The sequence below is a fragment of the Oncorhynchus kisutch genome, unplaced genomic scaffold (genome assembly GCF_002021735.2).
Source record: "Oncorhynchus kisutch isolate 150728-3 unplaced genomic scaffold, Okis_V2 Okis02a-Okis13b_hom, whole genome shotgun sequence".
In the NCBI taxonomy this organism is placed as follows: Eukaryota; Metazoa; Chordata; class Actinopteri; order Salmoniformes; family Salmonidae; genus Oncorhynchus; species Oncorhynchus kisutch.
This window is the reverse complement of record NW_022261979.1, coordinates 11,098,539-11,118,701: the sequence shown is the minus strand read 5'-3', so window position 1 is coordinate 11,118,701 and position 20,163 is coordinate 11,098,539. Positions and strand designations below refer to the sequence as shown.

General features: G+C 44.1%; 2 protein-coding genes across 3 annotated transcripts in view; both read right to left on the bottom strand.

Moving 5' to 3' along the window:
* Positions 1-2,199, bottom strand: part of LOC109882160 (ankyrin repeat and IBR domain-containing protein 1-like) — a 60,403-nt gene extending 58,204 nt beyond the window's left edge. For both annotated transcript variants that reach the window (XR_004206627.1, XM_031811856.1), the window contains exon 1: positions 1,979-2,199. The gene's annotated coding sequence lies outside the window, so the exon portion shown is untranslated. The remainder of the gene's footprint in view (positions 1-1,978) is intronic.
* An 8,702-nt stretch (positions 2,200-10,901) lies between these two features.
* LOC109882164 (eomesodermin) lies at positions 10,902-19,529 on the bottom strand. Its single transcript, XM_020474258.2, has 7 exons — positions 18,985-19,529; positions 15,581-16,226; positions 15,125-15,279; positions 14,850-14,971; positions 14,115-14,270; positions 12,756-12,817; positions 10,902-12,101 (listed from the first exon to the last, which is right to left on the bottom strand). Exons 2-7 carry the CDS (start codon positions 16,093-16,095, stop codon positions 11,342-11,344), a joined length of 1,770 nt encoding a protein of 589 aa, XP_020329847.1. The 5' UTR covers positions 16,096-16,226; positions 18,985-19,529; the 3' UTR covers positions 10,902-11,341.
* Between the last annotated feature and the right edge of the window lie 634 nt (positions 19,530-20,163).

Sequence of the window (20,163 nt, the reverse complement as noted above, 5' to 3'; positions counted from 1 at the left end):
TAGTGAGATACCCAATGGGCTAGACGATTCTCTTCTCATCTTGAAAAATATATTTTTACTAAGAATGTGGAAGTCAATCAATTCACCATCATCATCATTGACACAACAGAACAAATCAAATTACCGAAATATCCTGGGCAACCGAGAAAAAACGAATTCAATACAATTTAAGGCCAAGTGGCAAACAAAAATGCAGGCAGTATGAATGGAGGTGTGAGCATGCGGGTCTGGGCTGGTGAGAAGTACTCACGGTTTGTCTCTTAATAACACAAGTTACAATTCTTAGAAGTCCCCTAGTTTTTGTGATGCTGCATGAGATGTCCAGTGGAGTGACATCCAGGTGTGTAAACGTGACAAATCTGATTCAACATTCATGAATGACAGGTTGCAGGTACCCTAGCTATTAGAACTGTCAAATCAATTCACCATCATCATTGACACAACAGAACAAATCAAATTACCGAAATATCCTGGGCAACCGAGAAAAAACAAATTCAATACAATTTAAGGCCAAGTGGCAAACAAAAATGCAGGCAGTATGAATGGAGGTGTGAGCATGCGGGTCTGGGCAGGTGAGAAGTACTCACGGTTTGTCTCTTAATAACACAAGTTAAGACAATTCTTAGAAGTCCCCTAGTTTTTGTGATGCTGCATGAGATGTCCAGTGGAGTGACATCCAGGTGTGTAAACGTGACAAATCTGATTCAACATTCATGAATGACAGGTTGCAGGTACCCTAGCTATTAGAACTGTCAAATGGTTTGGAGCTCTATGCTGGATCTGGCCTGGTTTCATGACATCGCGTCAGTCTAGTGTTAGCTAGAGATTTCTCATCATCTCGCTCGGGGATGGGCAACCTTGATGGGGGTTGGGGATGCAAAAAGGAAAGAGGACCCTTCATGAGGGGCTGCAGTGGCTTATGGGTCTGCATACCACCCCCCCCCCCCCCCCCCCCCCCCAATTTTTCCATAAGGTGGAGGCAAATGTTTGCCATTTTAAATATAATAACTGATGATCAATGGAAATACCGACAGGGCAGAAAATACTGCCCACTATGGCACATTCTGTACCAAGGCTGAAGTTAGAAATAAACACTTTTCTTGGAAACACTGGGTCACTTGATAACTTGTTGATACTACTGTTCAATCTTTGATAAGCACGTACAACTAACATGATAGCTAGCTATTTATTATCTAAAAACTGTCAACCAAAACACGGTCCTCCTTGGCACTGCTGCCTTTTCAAAAAAAGGGTGATTGTGTTTGCAGGTTCATCGCCTGACTGCTAGCTAATCAGTAGCAACCAAGATATTCAACAACAACAGACAAAGTAGCAACCAAGATATTCAACAACAGACAAAGTAGCAACCAAGATATTCAACAACAGACAAAGTAGAAACCAAGATATTCAACAACAGACAAAGTAGAAACCAAGATATTCAACAACAGACAAAGTAGCAACCAAGATATTCAACAACAGACAAAGTAGCAACCAAGATATTCAACAACAACAACAACAAAGTAGCAATGCCCAGAGCCAGACTAGACTGTAAATATTAATTTTAGACCATTAACGGGATATCAAGTGGCTGGTATGTTTTCTAACTAGCATGGTTGTATCTACCTAGTTAGCTTCATCATCCAAACTTTTAGTTGTTTCAACGAAAGCCAACAGTTTTTAAAAACGTACAAATGGTACTTGCTAGTTAATTACTTACTCATTGTTCATGTTTGTAAACTAGTTAGCGAACACATATCGGTGTTTATACAGATTAGCTAGCTAAATTATCGTTAGCTAGCTGGAGAAAGCTAACTAACTAGCCGACGTTAGCTAACAACTCGCAACAGTGACTAGCTAGCAAATGTCATGTTTTTTTTATGACTTTCAAAATGAACTACACTTCTCTGGCGTGTCTGTGTTTTTGTTAACTAGCAAGATACAGAAAACATTGATTAGCTAGCTAGCTAAGTAGACTTACAAAAGAGGCTCTTGCGGTTCCCCAGAATGTTGTCCTGTTGCCAGTGACTCTATTCTTCTGTCAGGCAACGCTGATATTCCATAAGGCTTCTGTTGTCCTTCTAGCTGTTAGTCTGCGGGTGTAGCTGGCTGTGTGTAGCTGGCAGTGTGTGTGTGTAGTTGGCTGTGTGTTGCTGGGTGTAGCTGGCTGTGTGTATAGTTGGCTGTGTGTAGTTAGTTGGCTGTGTGTAGCTGGCTGTGTGTAGCTGGCTGTGTGTAGTTGGCTGTGTGTAGTTGGCTGTGTGTAGCTGGCTGTGTGTAGATGGCTGTGTGTAGCTGGCTGTGTGTAGCTGGCTGTGTGTAGCTGGCTGTGTGTAGTTGGCTGTGTGTAGCTGGCTGTGTGTAGTTGGCTGTGTGTAGCTGGCTGTGTGTAGTTGGCTGTGTGTAGCTGGCTGTGTGTAGATGGCTGTGTGTAGATGGCTGTGTGTAGATGGCTGTGTGTAGCTGGCTGTGTGCACTCTGCCCTGCCTCTGTTGTTGTCAGCCACTGACGCTCAAATCACCAGACTGCCAGTTGAGTGTTATCAGGAATCAGGGCTGCGCTGTAAATTGCAGGATGTTTTTTTTCGTTCTAGGAAGTTTGAAGTCAGATAATGATTCCTTTTTTTTTGTCGAAGAATCTTTCAAAAATATTTTGATGTAAACAATTGCTCATTGTCCTGTCTGTTTACTATAAATTAACCGGTAAACGCCTCCACGTTTCCAGAAAGTGAATAGTACACATTGGAAAACAAATGAGTGGTTTTTCTCTTGTACAACTAGCACTTGAAACTTTCTCCCACTCGAGGGCGGCAGAGTCCATCAATTCAATGGTCATTCTTCTCTTGGTCCTGGCTTTCTCAAGTAATGATGTATCTATATATACACTGCTCAAAAAAATAAAGGGAACACTAAAATAACACATCCTAGATCTGAATGAATGAAATATTCTTATTAAATACTTTTTTCTTTACATAGTTGAATGTGCTGACAACAAAATCACACAAAAATGATCAATGGAAATCAAATTTATCAACCCATGGAGGTCTGGATTTGGAGTCACACTCAAAATTAAAGTGGAAAACCGCACTACAGGCTGATTCAACTTTGATGTAATGTCCTTAAAACAAGTCAAATTGAGGCTCAGTAGTGTGTGTGGCCTCCACGTGCCTGTATGACCTCTGGACTAAAGCATCCGCCAACTCCTGGACAGTCTGTGGTGCAACGTGGCTCGCTCCAGACATGATGTCCCAGATGTGCTCAATTGGATTCAGGTCTGGGGAACGGGCGGGCCAGTGCATAGCATCAATGCCTTCCTCTTGCAGGAACTGCTGACACACTCCAGCCACATGAGGTCTAGCATTGTCTTGCATTAGGAGGAACACAGGGCCAACCGCACCAGCATATGGTCTCACAAGGGGTCTGAGGATCTCATCTCGGTACCTAATGGCAGTCAGGCTACCTCTGGCGAGCACATGGAGGGCTGTGCGGCCCCCCAAAGAAATGCCACCCCACACCATGACTGACCCACCGCCAAACCGGTCATGCTGGAGGATGTTACAGGCAGCAGAACGTTCTCTACGGCGTCTCCAGACTGTCACATGTGCTCAGTGTGAACTTGCTTTCATCTGTGAAGAGCACAGGGCGCCAGTGGCGAATTTGCCAATCTTGGTGTTCTCTGGCAAATGCCAAACGTCCTGCACGGTGTTGGACTGTAAGCACAACCCCCACCTGTGGACATCGGGCCCTCATACCACCCTCATGGAGTCTGTTTATGACCGTTTGAGCAGACACATGCACATTTGTGGCCTGCTGGAGGTCATTTTGCAGGGCTCTGGCAGTGCTCTCCTGCTCCTCCTTGCACAAAGGCAGAGGTAGCGGTCCTGCTGCTGGGTTGTTGCCCAGACAGCTGTGGTATATCAGACCATATACCATGTGTGTGACGAAACATTTAGTTTTACTGCTCTAATTATATTGGTAACCAGTTTATAATAGCAATAAGGCACAGCAATGGCTGTGCTGCGTGCTGCTTAACCAATGGCTGTGCTGTGTGCTGCCTAACCAATGGCTGTGCTGCGTGCTGCTTAACCAATGGCTGTGCTGTGTGCTGCCTAACCAATGGCTGTGCTGTGTGCTGCTTAACCAATGGCTGTGCCTTGTGCTGCCTAACCAATGGCTGCGCTGTGTGTTGCCTAACCAATGGCTGTGCTGTGTGCTGCTTAACCAATGGCTGTGCTGCCTAACCAATGGCTGTGCTGTGTGCTGCTTAACCAATGGCTGCGCTGTGTGTTGCCTAACCAATGGCTGTGCTGTGTGCTGCCTAACCAATGGCTGTGCTGTGTGCTGCCTAACCAATGGCTGCGCTGTGTGTTGCCTAACCAATGGCTGTGCTGTGTGCTGCTTAACCAATGGCTGTGCCTTGTGCTGCCTAACCAATGGCTGCGCTGTGTGCTGCCTAACCAATGGCTGTGCTGTGTGTTGCCTAACCAATGGCTGCTCTGTGTGTTGCCTAACCAATGGCTGTGCTGCTTAACCAATGGCTGTGCTGCGTGCTGCTTAACCAATGGCTGTGCTGCCTAACCAATGGCTGTGCTGTGTGCTGCCTGTGATGGCAGTTCAGGAGGAGAGTCAAAGGTTTCTTTCCATTTATTTATTTTGATTAAGTCCTAGTCCCATAAAAAATCCCAATCTTACACGTGGACGAGCCTATAGGCTGTTCTGTTCAGTTTGACAAGGAGAGCACGAAGATGAGAAGGAAGACTGGAGGTCAACTTTAATAGCTGGCTACAACTATAATTGATTTTAATACAAAAAACTATTATGTTTCTTGCCCATTTGATGTATTTATCAGAGTTATTGACCTCATAATAAGCCAGATTCTAGTACCTTACATTAAGGAGCTGAAACTTGAAGTAGCAAAATGCAGGACAATAAATCAGACTATAGGCTGCTACCGTAGATCCAGAGATGTGTCAGTCAATTCCTCCAGCCATCACACACTCTTTAAATAGCCTACTTACATGTCAGCGAGGAGCTGTTAAGTTAAAACCAAGACTGAAATATGAGGGGTTATGAGAGGGTATGCCACAGGGCTACCTTGTATGAAATAAAAGGGTGAAAAGGCACAGGCCTACCCATTGTTAGCTTATAAACAGATCTCATTCTACAAAGTGATCAATAACAGGGCTTTGGTCCCGCGATGCTTTCTGCTAGAAACAAGCTGCAAAGTACCCTGGGAAAGATGTGACTCCGATGCATTATGGGAATATCACTGTTTAATTTCTTTGACGTTCAGAGGCTGAGCTATTCAACCTTCTATAGCCGATGGAGACAACAACATAGACCTGGGAAGTCATCTAATTCGGTCACTATCGATTGATGAAGCTATTCACTTTCTGTATAATGGAAGATGTTTAACCCCAGGCAGCTTTTAGAGAAACACTTGTGACCTTCTGTCGTTGGGTTAAGTTCAACAACAGAGCTTAGCCCAACGACAGAGCTTAGCCCAACGACATAACTTAACCCAACGACATAACTTAACCCAACGACAGAGCTTAGCCCAACGACAGAGCTTAGCCCAACGACATAACTTAACCCAACGACAGAGCTTAGCCCAACGACAGAACTTAGCCCAACGACAGAGCTTAGCCAAACGACAGAGCTTAGCCCAACGACATAACTTAACCCAACAATAGAGCTTAGCCCAACGACAGAGCTTAGCCCAATGACAGAACTTAACCCAACGACATAACTTAACCCAACGACATAACTTAACCCAACGACAGAGCTTAGCCCAACGACAGAACTTAACCCAACGACAGAACTTAACCCAACGACAGAACTTAACCCAACGACAGAACTTAACCCAACGACAGAAGGTCACAAGTGTTTCCCTAAAAGCTGCCTGGGTTTAAATTTCTTCCATTAAATGTCTTCCAACTCTGTCTGGGGTGGAAAGGTAGGCCTACTCTGTCTGGGGTGTAAAGGTAGGCCTACTCTGTCTGGGGTGGAAAGGTAGGCCTACTCTGTCTGGGGTGGAAAGGTAGGCCTACTCTGTCTGGGGTGGAAAGGTAGGCCTACTCTGTCTGGGGTGGAAAGGTAGGCCTACTCTGTCTGGGGTGGAAAGGTAGGCCTACTCTGTCTGGGGTGTAAAGGTAGGCCTACTCTGTCTGGGGTGGAAAGGTAGGCCTACTCTGTCTGGGGTGGAAAGGTAGGCCTACTCTGTCTGGGGTGGAAAGGTAGGCCTACTCTGTCTGGGGTGGAAAGGTAGGCCTACTCTGTCTGGGGTGGAAAGGTAGACCTACTCTGTCTGGGATGGAAAGGTAGGCCTACTCTGTCTGGGGTGGAAAGGTAGGCCTACTCTGTCTGGGGTGGAAAGGTAGGCCTACTCTGTCTGGGGTGGAAAGGTAGGCCTACTCTGTCTGGGGTGGAAAGGTAGGCCTACTCTGTCTGGGGTGGAAAGGTAGACCTACTCTGTCTGGGATGGAAAGGTAGGCCTACTCTGTCTGGGGTGGAAAGGTAGGCCTACTCTGTCTGGGGTGGAAAGGTAGGCCTACTCTGTCTGGGGTGGAAAGGTAGGCCTACTCTGTCTGGGGTGGAAAGGTAGACCTACTCTGTCTGGGGTGGAAAGGTAGGCCTACTCTGTCTGGGGTGGAAAGGTAGGCCTACTCTGTCTGGGGTGGAAAGGTAGGCCTACTCTGTCTGGGATGGAAAGGTAGGCCTACTCTGTCTGGGATGGAAAGGTAGGCCTAACTTTTGAAAGTACCATGCTCAGATTCAAAAATGAAGTCTTAGATTTAATTATTTTCAAATAGACACAGTGATTTGGCCTTGAAGAAACATGATCAGATGAACACATAGGTCTATCTCTCTGTCCGTTCTTACGCTGCAAGATTCCGCTAATGTGTTAAATGACCTAGAATTCCCTGAAATGTTTATAAATTCTTGGACCTACAAAAACGATGATAGATTCATGCAACGCTTTTACATATTCAAGCAGATTCTTTCCGCCCTTACTCTTGTCCACAGTGGTCTGCGAACCCAGAACCCTCTGACCACGTAGCCCTGTTGCGCAATCAAAATTCCTTTGTTGTCATGTAATGCTTACAGGATGAAGAACGGTTTCTAAAAATGCCTATCTACTGCTCTGGTCTGTCCAAAACGTGAGGTTAAATGGTAGATGCTCTCTGCTATCCACTTTGTTTTAATTGTTATTTTGGGTATAGGGGAGGGTCACTTGTTTTTTTTTCACCCCCAAGGCATTCAGGGAGGGTTTAGGTTAAATATATTTTGCTGACGGGATGGTCATCCCATTTTCATTTCAGAGAGGTCTGATATTCTCCATGTAACCGTTATTATAAATAATGTTTCCCTCCTTTACATCACTTTGAGCAGAGTTCGCGGTGGTTCGGAGCAGGGCACCTGGTTCAATCCCTGGAAGCAGCGCCGGGGTTCCGAAACCAATGCAATTAACTTTCACCCGCGCCCGGGACAGATTCATTCGGATCCCCTCATTGTTCTCAATGGGGGATGTGATCGCGTGTGGTTAGACTCAGCGCTTCCCATTTACATAGGATAGGCCTAACGTTCTGATCATCGTTTCGAAATGCAGCGATTTTAAAGTATTCCGTGACGCTGATTATTTCAGAAAATAAGTTACTGAAAAGTCTCTTTCAGGGACTGCCTTTGCTTTACCAGATACTGTGTACTATTCTGGTGTTTGACAAACGCTCCGACTCAGTGCACACTAACCAGTGGATCGACTGGTCGATCTTTAAGCCATTACTAGTCGATTACCAAACATTTCTATGGAAATGCCAATGACAAAGCCTTGCGCTCATATTTTGTTTTTCCATTCGTCTTGGTCTGTTGGTAGTAGGTGTACTTGAGAAGCCCCGCCCGCCTGGTAGGAAAAATGTTCCCATTTTGAACCATTTCATTTGTCTGATGGGATAAACATTCCTGCCTACCCAGGGGACCAGGAGAGCTAAATAAAGTATGCCTACCGCGCTGGCCAATCAGATAGCTCAAATCACCGTGCCTACAACTTCCACGACCCCAGAGCAAAGTTTGATACAAGCCTAGGTGATATTTAATAACCTTTAAAAAACATGACCAGAGAGAGACTGTCAAAGAGTACAGCAAAGTTTGATACTAGCCTAGTTCAGTGTGCCCTCCTTTTCATATATATACAGTATACATATATATATATATATATATTAACAAATGATTTGATGAAACATTGGCCTCACTGCTATTAGCCCATAGAAACACATTGAATAACAGATTCATACATTGAAAAACAGATAGTAAAAAACGAATCTAACGGAAGTTTGTTTTGAAGTGTCTGATATCTCAGAGATATAAGAAAGGCCTGGAAACGTCCTTCTTTTTAAGCATAATGAACCCCTTTTCTTAGACACTAAACTACTTCCATTAACGTTTTTAACTGCTACCGGGCTACCTTCATGACAGTCTACTGAGGCTTCTGGGAAATACACTCATACAGGGTTAAAATCATCTGAGTGGTAGATCTCCGCTTGCTTTTTGACTCCGAAGGTGACCTTGACTCCGAAGGTGACCTTGACTCCGAAGGTGACCTTGACACCGAATGTGACCTTGACACCGAATGTGACCTTGACTCCGAAGTTATAACCTTGACTCCGAAGGTGACCTTGACACCGAATGTGACCTTGACACCGAAAAGGTTAGTGACCATTGCTCTGACTTATGATCAGAGTCAAATCCAGCATATTGCCTCTTTATAACGTCCCCAATATGTTCCAGGGACACCGTACTACTATGACTGACCCTGTAAAACAAAACCTATCATACTACTATGGCTGACCCTGTAAAACAAAACCTATCATACTACTATGACTGACCCTGTAAAACAACACCTATCATACTACTGTGGCTGACCCTGTAAAACAACACCTATCATACTACTATGACTGACCCTGTAAAACAACACCTATCATACTACTGTGGCTGACCCTGTAAAGCAACACCTATCATACTACTATGACTGACCCTGTAAAACAACACCTATCATACTACTGTGGCTGACCCTGTAAAACAACACCTATCATACTACTATGACTGACCCTGTAAAACAACACCTATCATACTACTGTGGCTGACCCTGTAAAACAACACCTATCATACTACTATGACTGACCCTGTAAAACAACACCTATCATACTACTATGACTGACCCTGTAAAACAACACCTATCATACTACTATGACTGACCCTGTAAAACAACACCTATCATACTACTGTGACTGACCCTGTAAAACAACACCTATCATACTACTATGACTGACCCTGTAAAACAACACCTATCATACTACTGTGGCTGACCCTGTAAAACAACACCTATCATACTACTGTGGCTGACCCTGTAAAACAACACCTATCATACTACTGTGGCTGACCCTGTAAAACAACACCTATCATACTACTATGACTGACCCTGTAAAACAACACCTATCATACTACTATGACTGACCCTGTAAAACAACACCTATCATACTACTATGACTGACCCTGTAAAACAACACCTATCATACTACTGTGACTGACCCTGTAAAACAACACCTATCATACTACTATGACTGACCCTGTAAAACAACACCTATCATACTACTATGACTGACCCTGTAAAACAACACCTATCATACTACTATGGCTGACCCTGTAAAACAACACCTATCATACTACTATGACTGACCCTGTAAAACAACACCTATCATACTACTATGGCTGACCCTGTAAAACAACACCTATCATACTACTATGACTGACCCTGTAAAACAACACCTATCATACTACTATGACTGACCCTGTACAACAACACCTATCATACTACTATGACTGACCCTGTAAAACAACACCTATCATACTACTATGACTGACCCTGTAAAACAACACCTATCATACTACTATGACTGACCCTGTAAAACAACACCTATCATACTACTATGACTGACCCTGTACAACAACACCTATCATACTACTATGACTGACCCTGTAAAACAACACCTATCATACTACTATGACTGACCCTGTAAAACAACACCTATCATACTACTATGTCTGACCCTGTAAAACAACACCTATCATACTACTATGACTGACCCTGTAAAACAACACCTATCATACTACTATGACTGACCCTGTAAAACAACACCTATCATACTACTATGACTGACCCTGTAAAACAACACCTATCATACTACTATGACTGACCCTGTAAAACAACACCTATCATACTACTATGACTGACCCTGTACAACAACACCTATCATACTACTATGACTGACCCTGTAAAACAACACCTATCATACTACTATGACTGACCCTGTAAAACAACACCTATCATACTACTATGTCTGACCCTGTAAAACAACACCTATCATACTACTATGACTGACCCTGTAAAACAACACATTTCACTGCACCAGTCCGGTGTGTGACAATAAAACACACACATATATATATATTAATTAGATAAATTCATTAAAAAGATTATATATATATATATCTGTGACCAAAAGAGAGGATATGGACTTCTGAGCCTGTAGCAACCAAAGTAACAAACTGACAGGATGTCAGGACCTTGATGGCAGCAGGTAGCCTAGTCTGTTGTTCTGCCCCCTGAACAAGGCAGTTAAACCCCACTCTTCCCCGGGTAGAACGCCATTGTAAATCATTTGTTCTTAAATGACTTAGTCTAGTTAAATAATATATCAATGGTACAGATAGAGATTGTATTGCGTTGTCGATATAAGAGTCGATGGTGTAGTCCTGATGTAGGCTGTTATCTTAGTCCGTTACTCTGATGGACCAAAGACTCCTATTCATTCAATAGTTGGATAACAAACTTTGAAGCTTTTTAAAATTTTTATTAAGAAAAAACAACCAAAAAAAACTCTTAACAATCTACAGTCTATTTGATACAAGACCCTTCACATTTTACAGCATCATATTCACAAGTCTTCAATAAACGAGTCACGTCTGTAAAAAACAAAAACTTCAATGTGAAGGCATATCTTGTACAAACACACAACTGGGTACATTGAAGGACAATACAATACGTTATAGCACAACCCACTGGGTTATATTGAATACTCTGGCCCTTTAAGAACCATTCCCACGGTCCATCATAGATTATTATTTAAAAAATTACACTGTCCAATCACATGCTGTGAAAAACCCTGGTGAATAAGGTTGGTGTCGGTGGCACTGGTTTGGCAAGAATATCGACAGACTTGGAACTTCCAACCAATAAGAAAAGGAGGGAAAACCTGGCATCAAAGATTTTTTTAAAGGTGACAAGATAATTAAGGGCCTGTGTAGAAGGAATAGTAAGCCATACTTTTAGAAACGGATGAGTCTTTGCTGTAGGTGTCAGTGGCAGTCAGACCCTCACCCTTTACAGTGGGGGAGTTCTCTGTGCCGGGTCCACTCAGAGGCGTACGTCTCCTTTTACACACCACGGCCCCAGAGTCAGCTTTCTCCAGGCCCGGCGTGGAAGAGTGAGTATCAGTCCACGTTGAAGCTATGTTACCAACACTACTGCCGTTGATCTCTTCCCCCTGAGCCTTGTCTTTGTCAGGCACAGACAGCTGGTCCTCTGGGAACCCAGTGGGGCTGGGTCTAGGGGACCACGGCAGGCCCGTGGTCACCTTTCTCTGGTAAGATCCTCTAGAGCCCCATCCTGCTGCCATGGAAGTGAAAGGAGAGTCTGGGTAGTAGGTGAGAGCGTGGGAGTTCTGTAGAGGCAGGGATTTAATCCCGTAAGGGAGCATGCTGCTAGAGTAGTCCCCTTCATAGGAACTGAGATCCAGTTTGTTGGGGCCAGCTCCTCCCTGTTGCATGGAGATAAACCACCTCTGGGAGGCGCTGTCCTCTGGCTGAGGGGAAAAGAGACTGTTGGTCTGGGGTACTGTCCTCTCGCTGTTGTAGAAGCGGTTCTGGGGCAGGTTGTTGATGACCTGGTCCTGGAAGAAAGGTTGCATGGCATAGCGAGCACCTGGGACGATCTGGTGGGAGCCGGTGGGGGAGGGGGTCAGTCGGTCACCCTCTGGAGCTGTGTACATCCTAGAATATCATAGGAGAAGAGAGATGTACACTGAGTGTATAAAACATTAAGGACACCTGCTCTATCCATGACACAGACTGACCAGGTGAATCCAGGTGAAAGCTATTATCACTTAATGATTTCACCTGTTAAATCCACTTCAATCAATGTAGATGAAGGGGAGGAGACAGGTCAAATAATTATGTTTAAGCCTTGAGACAATTGAGACATGGATTGTGTACGTGTGTCGTTCAGAGGGTGAATGGACAAGACAAAAGATTCAAGGGGCTTTGAATGCGTTATGGTAGTAGGTGCCAGAGCCACGCCAGTCGCTGCAGGGTTTTTCACACTCAACTGTTTCCTGTGTGTATCAAGAATGGTCCACCAACACAAAGGACATCCAGCCAATTTGACAAAGCATTGGAGTCTACACGGGCCAGCCTCCCTGTGGAGCGCTTTCCACACCTTGTAGAGTCTATGCCCTGACGAATTGAGGGGCTGTTGTGCGGGCAAAGGGGGCTGCAAACGCAATATTAGGAAGGTGTGCTTAATGTTTTGTACACTCGGTATATAAGGAAATGTGACAGGGATAAGACATTACGCCCAAAAAAAACTTGTGTTACGGTCATTTGTAAGTGAATAATAAATGTGGTGGAAACATTAAAGATGCTCACGAATCATAGTTATCCCTGAATCCTTTTGCAAACGGGTTGTGGTCAATTTTCAGTTGTGTGATCTATGGAAACAGAGAGTAGCAATTAGAAAACGGTGGTATAATGAGATAAAGGGTTGAGAGAGAGAGAGCAGGGGGAGAGAGAGAGAGCAGGGGGAGAGAGAGAGAGAGCATGGGGAGAGAGAGAGCTGGGGGAGAGAGAGAGAGAGCACGGGGAGAGAGAGAGAGCAGGGGGAGAGAGAGAGCACGGGGAGAGAGAGTGAGCAGGGGGAGAGAGAGAGAGAGCACGGGGGGAGAGAGAGAGAGAGCACGGGGAGAGAGAGAGAGAGAGAGAGCAGGGGGAGAGGATAGAGAGAGCACGGGGGGAGAGAGAGAGAGAGCAGGGGGAGAGGATAGAGAGAGAGAGAGCAGGGGGAGAGGACAGAGAGAGCAGGGGGAGAGGACAGAGAGAGAGAGCACGGGGAGAGAGAGAGAGCAGGGGGAGAGGACAGAGAGAGAGCATTGGGAGAGGACAGAGAGAGAGACAGGGAGAGAGAGAACAGGGGGAGAGGATAGAGAGAGCAGGGGGAGAGGACAGAGAGAGAGGGCACGGGGAAAGAGAGAGAGAGCAGGGGGAGAGAGAGAGAGAGCACGGGGGAGAGAGAGAGAGAGCACGGGGAGAGAGAGAGAGAGCAGGGGGAGAGGATAGAGAGAGCACGGGGGGAGAGAGAGAGAGAGCAGGGGGAGAGGACAGAGAGAGAGCATGGGGAGAGGACAGAGAGAGAGACAGGGAGAGAGAGAGCAGGGGGAGAGGATAGAGAGAGCAGGGGGAGAGGACAGAGAGAGAGAGCACGGGGAGAGAGAGAGCATGGGGAGAGGACAGAGAGAGAGAGAGCACGGGGAGAGAGAGAGAGCAGGGGGAGAGGACAGAGAGAGAGAGAGCACGGGGAGAGAGAGAGAGCAGGGGGAGAGGATAGAGAGAGCAGGGGGAGAGGACAGAGAGAGAGAGAGCACGGGGAGAGGATAGAGAGAGCAGGGGAGAGGACAGAGAGAGAGAGCAGGGGGAGAGGACAGAGAGAGAGCATGGGGAGAGGACAGAGAGAGAGACAGGGAGAGAGAGAGAGCAGGGGGAGAGGACAGAGAGAGAGAGAGCACGGGGAGAGAGAGAGAGAGCAGGGGGAGAGGACAGAGAGAGAGAGCACGGGGAGAGAGAGAGAGAGCACGGGGAGAGAGAGAGAGAGCAAGGGGAGAGGACAGAGAGAGAGCATGGGGAGAGGACAGAGAGAGAGAGAGCGAGGGGAGAGGACCGAGAGAGAACGAGAATGAGAGAGCAGAGGGAGAGGACAGAGAGAGAGAACGATAGTGAAAGATGCATTCTTACATCGGTGTTCTGATAGGCCGTGACGGCTATAAACTGGTTCTCAGGGAAGGTGAAGGTCTGGGTCTTTGGGTCACTGCTCATGTCCTCCAACCCCTCTGTCACCTCTACAATGTGTAGCCGCGGCTGATACTTGTGAAGAGACTGAAGAACTATCATCTGTACACAGAGGAACCGAACAGAAAGTCAACGGAGGAGACTTATTTGTGGGCCAAATCCTGTACGGGTGCAGCAGGTAGGTAGCCTAGCGGTAAGAGCGTTGGACTAGTAACAGAAAGGGTGCTAGATCCAATCACAGACCTAAATATCTGTGGTTCTGCCCCTGAACCAGGCAGTTAACCCACTGTTCCTAGGCGTCATTGAAAATAAGAATTAGTTCTTAACTGACTTGCCTAGTTAAATAAAGGTCAAATAAATAAATAATGACACATACCACTGACATCAATGCAAGTTTATGCGAATGTTTTCAGGATTTGACTTAATAAAGAAATCTATATGTATGTATGATCTTCATAATAATAACAATAAACTAAATGTTTGTTTATTTTGCTTTGCATTTAAAACAATGAGCCTGGAAGTTACACATTAACCACAGTAGAAATTTTTTTTTTACGATGAAAATATTTCGTACATAAATCAATATCAAATCAAATCAAATACATTCCCAGGCTTATTCGAATCTATTTATATGTCCTTAAAATGACCCCCGCGTGCAGGTGGTATAAAGAAAAGCATCACCTGTGCGTTGTTGTTACTGCCTCCTTTGTTGTTGGTGAGCTTCAGTTTGCCGAACGAGATCTCCTGTCTCATCCAATGTGCTCCCGTGTTGGGAGATTCAGGATGGACGTACATTTTGTTTCCTAAAGAAGGAAAAATGTTTTTTAAATTGTTTTATTTAAAAATAAATGTAAAAAAAAAGATTGTTTCATAATCGCTGTGGTTACTGTAATCAAAACAACTATTTTAGAAGTCGTTTAGAATCTTTCTACTGCCTATAATTTATCGGATCATACCCTGCATATTATTGTCCGCCTTTCCGCAGGTGATCCATTTCCCGCCTTGGAACCTCCAGTGGTTGGGGTCAGCGAGCATGACCTCCACAAACACGTTGTAATGAGCAGAGAGATTCAGACCCATCAGGTTGAAACCCAGGAACGGGAACATCCGCCTGATAAACAGACAGGGATTCAAATGCGTGTGTGTGTTTTGCGTATTTTTAAATGTGCCAGATCTGGTGAGAATTTGAGAACAAATGAATGTGTGGGTGGTGTTTCAGAGAATACAGTTTCACAACATCAAATATAAATACAATGTGATGATGGCATCCTTTTCAGTATTCAGGCGCCTTTTTCCGTATTTAATGGAGTATGAGAGAAGTTTCAGAGAATACAGTTTCACGACAATATGAAAGCACACTCGGCACCCGCCCGAACCGAAGCAGCTTTAGCCGCTGGCCACGTCGCACTCACCTGCCCTGTTTGGTGATAATCATCTCGGTCTGATGACGGTGGAACCTGAGCCAGAGAGGCCGGTTACAGAGGTAGACCTGAGCCCTCACCCCCGTGCCCGAGGGTAGGGGCACCGAGCCGATCCCGGAGCCGGTGCTGTATGGAGGGTAGAGACACCCACCCTGTCCTAACTGGTAGGCCGAGCCGAACTGATTGCGCCCCGCGGAGGAGAATCCCGTGGGAGGCAACACCGAGCTGAAGTGAAGCGATGTCGAATATCTGGATCCACCGGAACCCGTGTAAACGGTACCGGACTGAGAATAAGGGAATAACGAACATGGACTCGCCATGTCTCCAGTTTGCTTGGATGGGGGTGAGATATAATAGCGGTCTGGCCCGAGTCCGTCGGTGTATCGGCTAGCGCTGCCGGCCATAGCCGGGTCATCTGCACCCACCACCGGGGACTTTCTCCTCTCCTCCGGGCGGGGGGCGTCCTTGGGGGAAGGAAAGGTGTTGCTCTCTCCCTCTCCGAGCATGGTAATTTTTTTGTCAGGTAAGATTAAATGTTATTCGGTCCCACGGTCTTCTTCCAATTCTTCTCCGGGGCTTCTGTCAGAAGGGTTGGAGACGCACCGGAACCAGGGATCTTCTTGAAAAGTTCTGCATCCTTTGGAGAAATAAAAGTACAATATATATATATATATATCTATTTTAAGTATATCCAAAATATCCCAATTAGAATCGCATAGGCTATAGAGCTATACTTTCAATAGGCTACTGTAAATCAAGAGGCAGGGAAGTCCTCCGTCTGGCTGGCCGTGTGCACTGAGTTACCACTGTGTAAACTGACGGAGCTGCTCCCCTGTGATAACCTGCACGGGTGATTACGTGATTCCCGTTTCACACTCCCAATTTGCTGTGAAGGCCATGGGTGTGGCTTTTAGGATGGATCGTGATAGATGGCTCAGTCCACATATATTTACCCTTTTTTTGGGGGTGTGATATTTAACTGATTTTTAAAAAAAAAAGTCAGTTTAAATGTTTTAGTTCATACAAAATGTTATTGCGCAGTAAAGGCTGATAGTGAAACGTTAAGCTACACTACATCTCCCAGATAAGGACCTATCAGAGAGGCGTGAGTTTTATTCTGCTCTGTACATTTAAAAAGAATACAGGAGTAGCCTACTTCTCCTGGCCTATATTTAGCTTATTATTATTATTATCCATTTTATTCATTTAGCAGACGGTCTTATTCAGAGTGACTTACACTCAGTGTATTCATCTACAGATAGCTAGATGGGACAACCTCATATAACAGTCGTAGTCAGTACATTCATCTACAGATAGCTAGACGGGACAACCTCATATCACAGTCGTAGTCAGTACATTCATCTACAGATAGCTAGGTGGGACAACCTCATATAACAGTCGTAGTCAGTACATTCATCTACAGATAGCTAGGTGGGACAACCTCATATAACAGTCGTAGTCAGTACATTCATCTACAGATAGCTAGACGGGACAACCTCATATCACAGTCGTAGTCAGTACATTCATCTACAGATAGCTAGGCGGGACAACCTCATACCACAGTCGTAGTCAGTACATTCATCTACAGATAGCTAGACGGGACAACTTCATATCACAGTCGTAGTCAGTACATTCATCTACAGATAGCTAGATGGGACAACCTCATATAACAGTCGTAGTCAGTACATTCATCTACAGATAGCTAGACGGGACAACCTCATATCACAGTCGTAGTCAGTACATTCATCTACAGATAGCTAGGCGGGACAACCTCATACCACAGTCGTAGTCAGTACATTCATCTACAGATAGCTAGACGGGACAACTTCATATCACAGTCGTAGTCAGTACATTCATCTACAGATAGCTAGACGGGACAACCTCATACCACAGTCGTAGTCAGTACATTTGTCCTCAATAAAGTAGTTGTGAGCAAGGTCAGAGTTAGTAAGGTGGTGGGGGGGACGGGACGGGGGGAGGGTGTCAAGTGAGAGTATTTTTTCTACTTATATATTTCAACCTCTTGTAGTAAATGTTAAATGTTGTGTATTTTTTGTTGTTGTCGTAACATCCTAAATAAAACTGTACATCCAGGTTTCCCGTGCCCCACCTATCGCTAGTTATTTGTGTATTCCCGGCAGACAACGCTCATTGAACTATCTCTCTACAGCCCGTCAGGTCATTGACCGGCGGATGATCGACAATTATCACGTCATTATAGAACCCTTCACTAAGACACATAGGGCCTTTACCTCCCCCGGACCCCGCGGTATATCTAAATGTTTGTTTAGGCTCTCTTCTCTGTCATATTGATTTATAATAGCAAGATGCTAACTAGAAAATTAGAACTATTTAATTACGGAGTAGCAATTCAATTGATAGCACCGATATGTGTAGTAAAATTAGTCTGTTAGACCTATACAGAGGAATTAGCTACGGTAAATTATTGCATGGCCATTTATACCTTTCACTTAACAATTCGTTTTCTTGTAAACCACATGACAAATTGTATGAGATTTGTTTTCAGAAATGCCGAGACCTGAGGGTTTGTATAAAGGTGTGAAAACACTCTATGGAAAGTTGTCACCCTCATCGAAACAGACACGAGTATTATTTGTGCTCACGCTTTCCACGGTATTTCTCATGTAGCGCTACAGAATCAGGTTTGGGCGACAAAGGTTTGACTTGTTATGTTCCCTGATATATTAAGTAGGCCTGTAATGTTATGTTCCCTGATATATTAAGTAGGCCTGTAATGTTTTCAATTGGTTTTTTCTATTTCATTTTGTTAATTGTATTTTTTTTGTCTACAAAATTATTAGTCTATAGAATAACCTAAACGGGTTGTTCAGACAATTATTAGATAATTTCATAAATTATTTTCCAAATAGTTTGTTTAGACTATGGCTAAAATTTAGTATATTTCCTTCAATTTTAAGATAATTTAATTAATATATATTTTCACATCCGGAGTTCACAATAAATTCAGAGTGATGAATTTGCATGAATTTCCAGAGAGATGAGTCTACGTTACAGTCCCACCGGACTGCCCTATTGTGAACAGAGGTGGAAACGGTCAATTATCTTTCCGTTTGAAGAAGCCTGTGATGTGTCGCCGAACCGACAGCCCGCTGTAGGAACTGCTTTACAGATACAAACATATTGGTGACACAAAGCTCCGACTGCATTGAAGCAGCAGCGGTCGGTCAAATATAGTGCACTGATTTCACTGACAGAATATATATATATTTTTTTAAATGAAATTCTTAAAATATAATTTCTGTAACTTATCTTGTAACATATATATTTAGGAATTGTTAATGCATGAATCTGTACCGATGTTTAAATAGGATTAGTCAATTTATATTATATACAAATGAATAGAACAAACTTACCAATCCTGGTCCTTGTTTGGCCTACTTCGTTTTCAAATGAGGCTAATAAATAGACCTAATACATTTTTTTTTAAATACGAAAATAGGCTGCAATTTGGAAATAAATAAATACGCGACATATATTTTTTTTGTTTTCAATCACAATAATAAAAATAAGAGCGATCGTTAATTTGTAAGCATTTCAACGCATCTTCTCCTTGTTTTGAAGGAGATGGTTAAAGTATGCGCTTATGCGCTATAGTCTACTGGCTATAGGATCCTTTCTTGCGGTTCAGCTGCAACCGTCCCCGTTTAGGAGCGCTCTCTTGTGTCGAAGTTGCGCACATAGCAGCCTCTTATTCATTTTAGCTTTCGATTCCCAAGAGCTACTGGGCAAGCAGAATATAAACAGAATTATAGGCCTTCAACACGAGAAACACGCTGCCAGCAACAACGCAGGGTATGCTGTAGCGATTGCTTCACTCGGTGATACTCAATAGGGGCCCCCTAAATAGTCGTACAATTTCACGATTAATTGTAGTTGTGCTAGATTCTAGAACATCGGAGCAGAACGGGAAAACACATTAATAGTAGTGGCAATGAAACGGCCAGGATGCTCCTAGCCAACTGATAAGGCGTATTTAGAGGCACAAACCTGCACATGACCGGGACTGACGTCCGTCCACGTCACATCGAACTGAAACACACGTTTACTGATGAAATTAATTATCACACACCAATCAACTACTTGGTACGTGATGTCTCTCTCACTCTCTCTCAATTCAATGGGCTTTATTGACATGGGCAACATATGTTTACATCGCCAAAGCAAGTGAAATATATAATAACACAAGTGAAATAAACATGTAAAAATTACAAATTAAACATTACACTCCCAAAAGTTTCAAAGGAATAGAGACATTTAAAATGTCATATTATGTATATATACAGTGTTGTAAGGATGTGCAAATAGTTAAAGTACAAAAGGGAAAATTAAATCAACATGAATATGGGTTGTATTTACAATGGTGTTTGTTCTTCACTGGTTGCCCTTTTCTTGTTGCAACAGGTCACAAATCTGGCTGCTGTGATGTCACACTGTGGTATTTCACCCAGTAGATAATGAGAGTTTATCAAAATTGGATTTGTTTTTCGAATTCTTTGTGGGTCTGTGTAACCTGAGATGTCTTGATATATTTA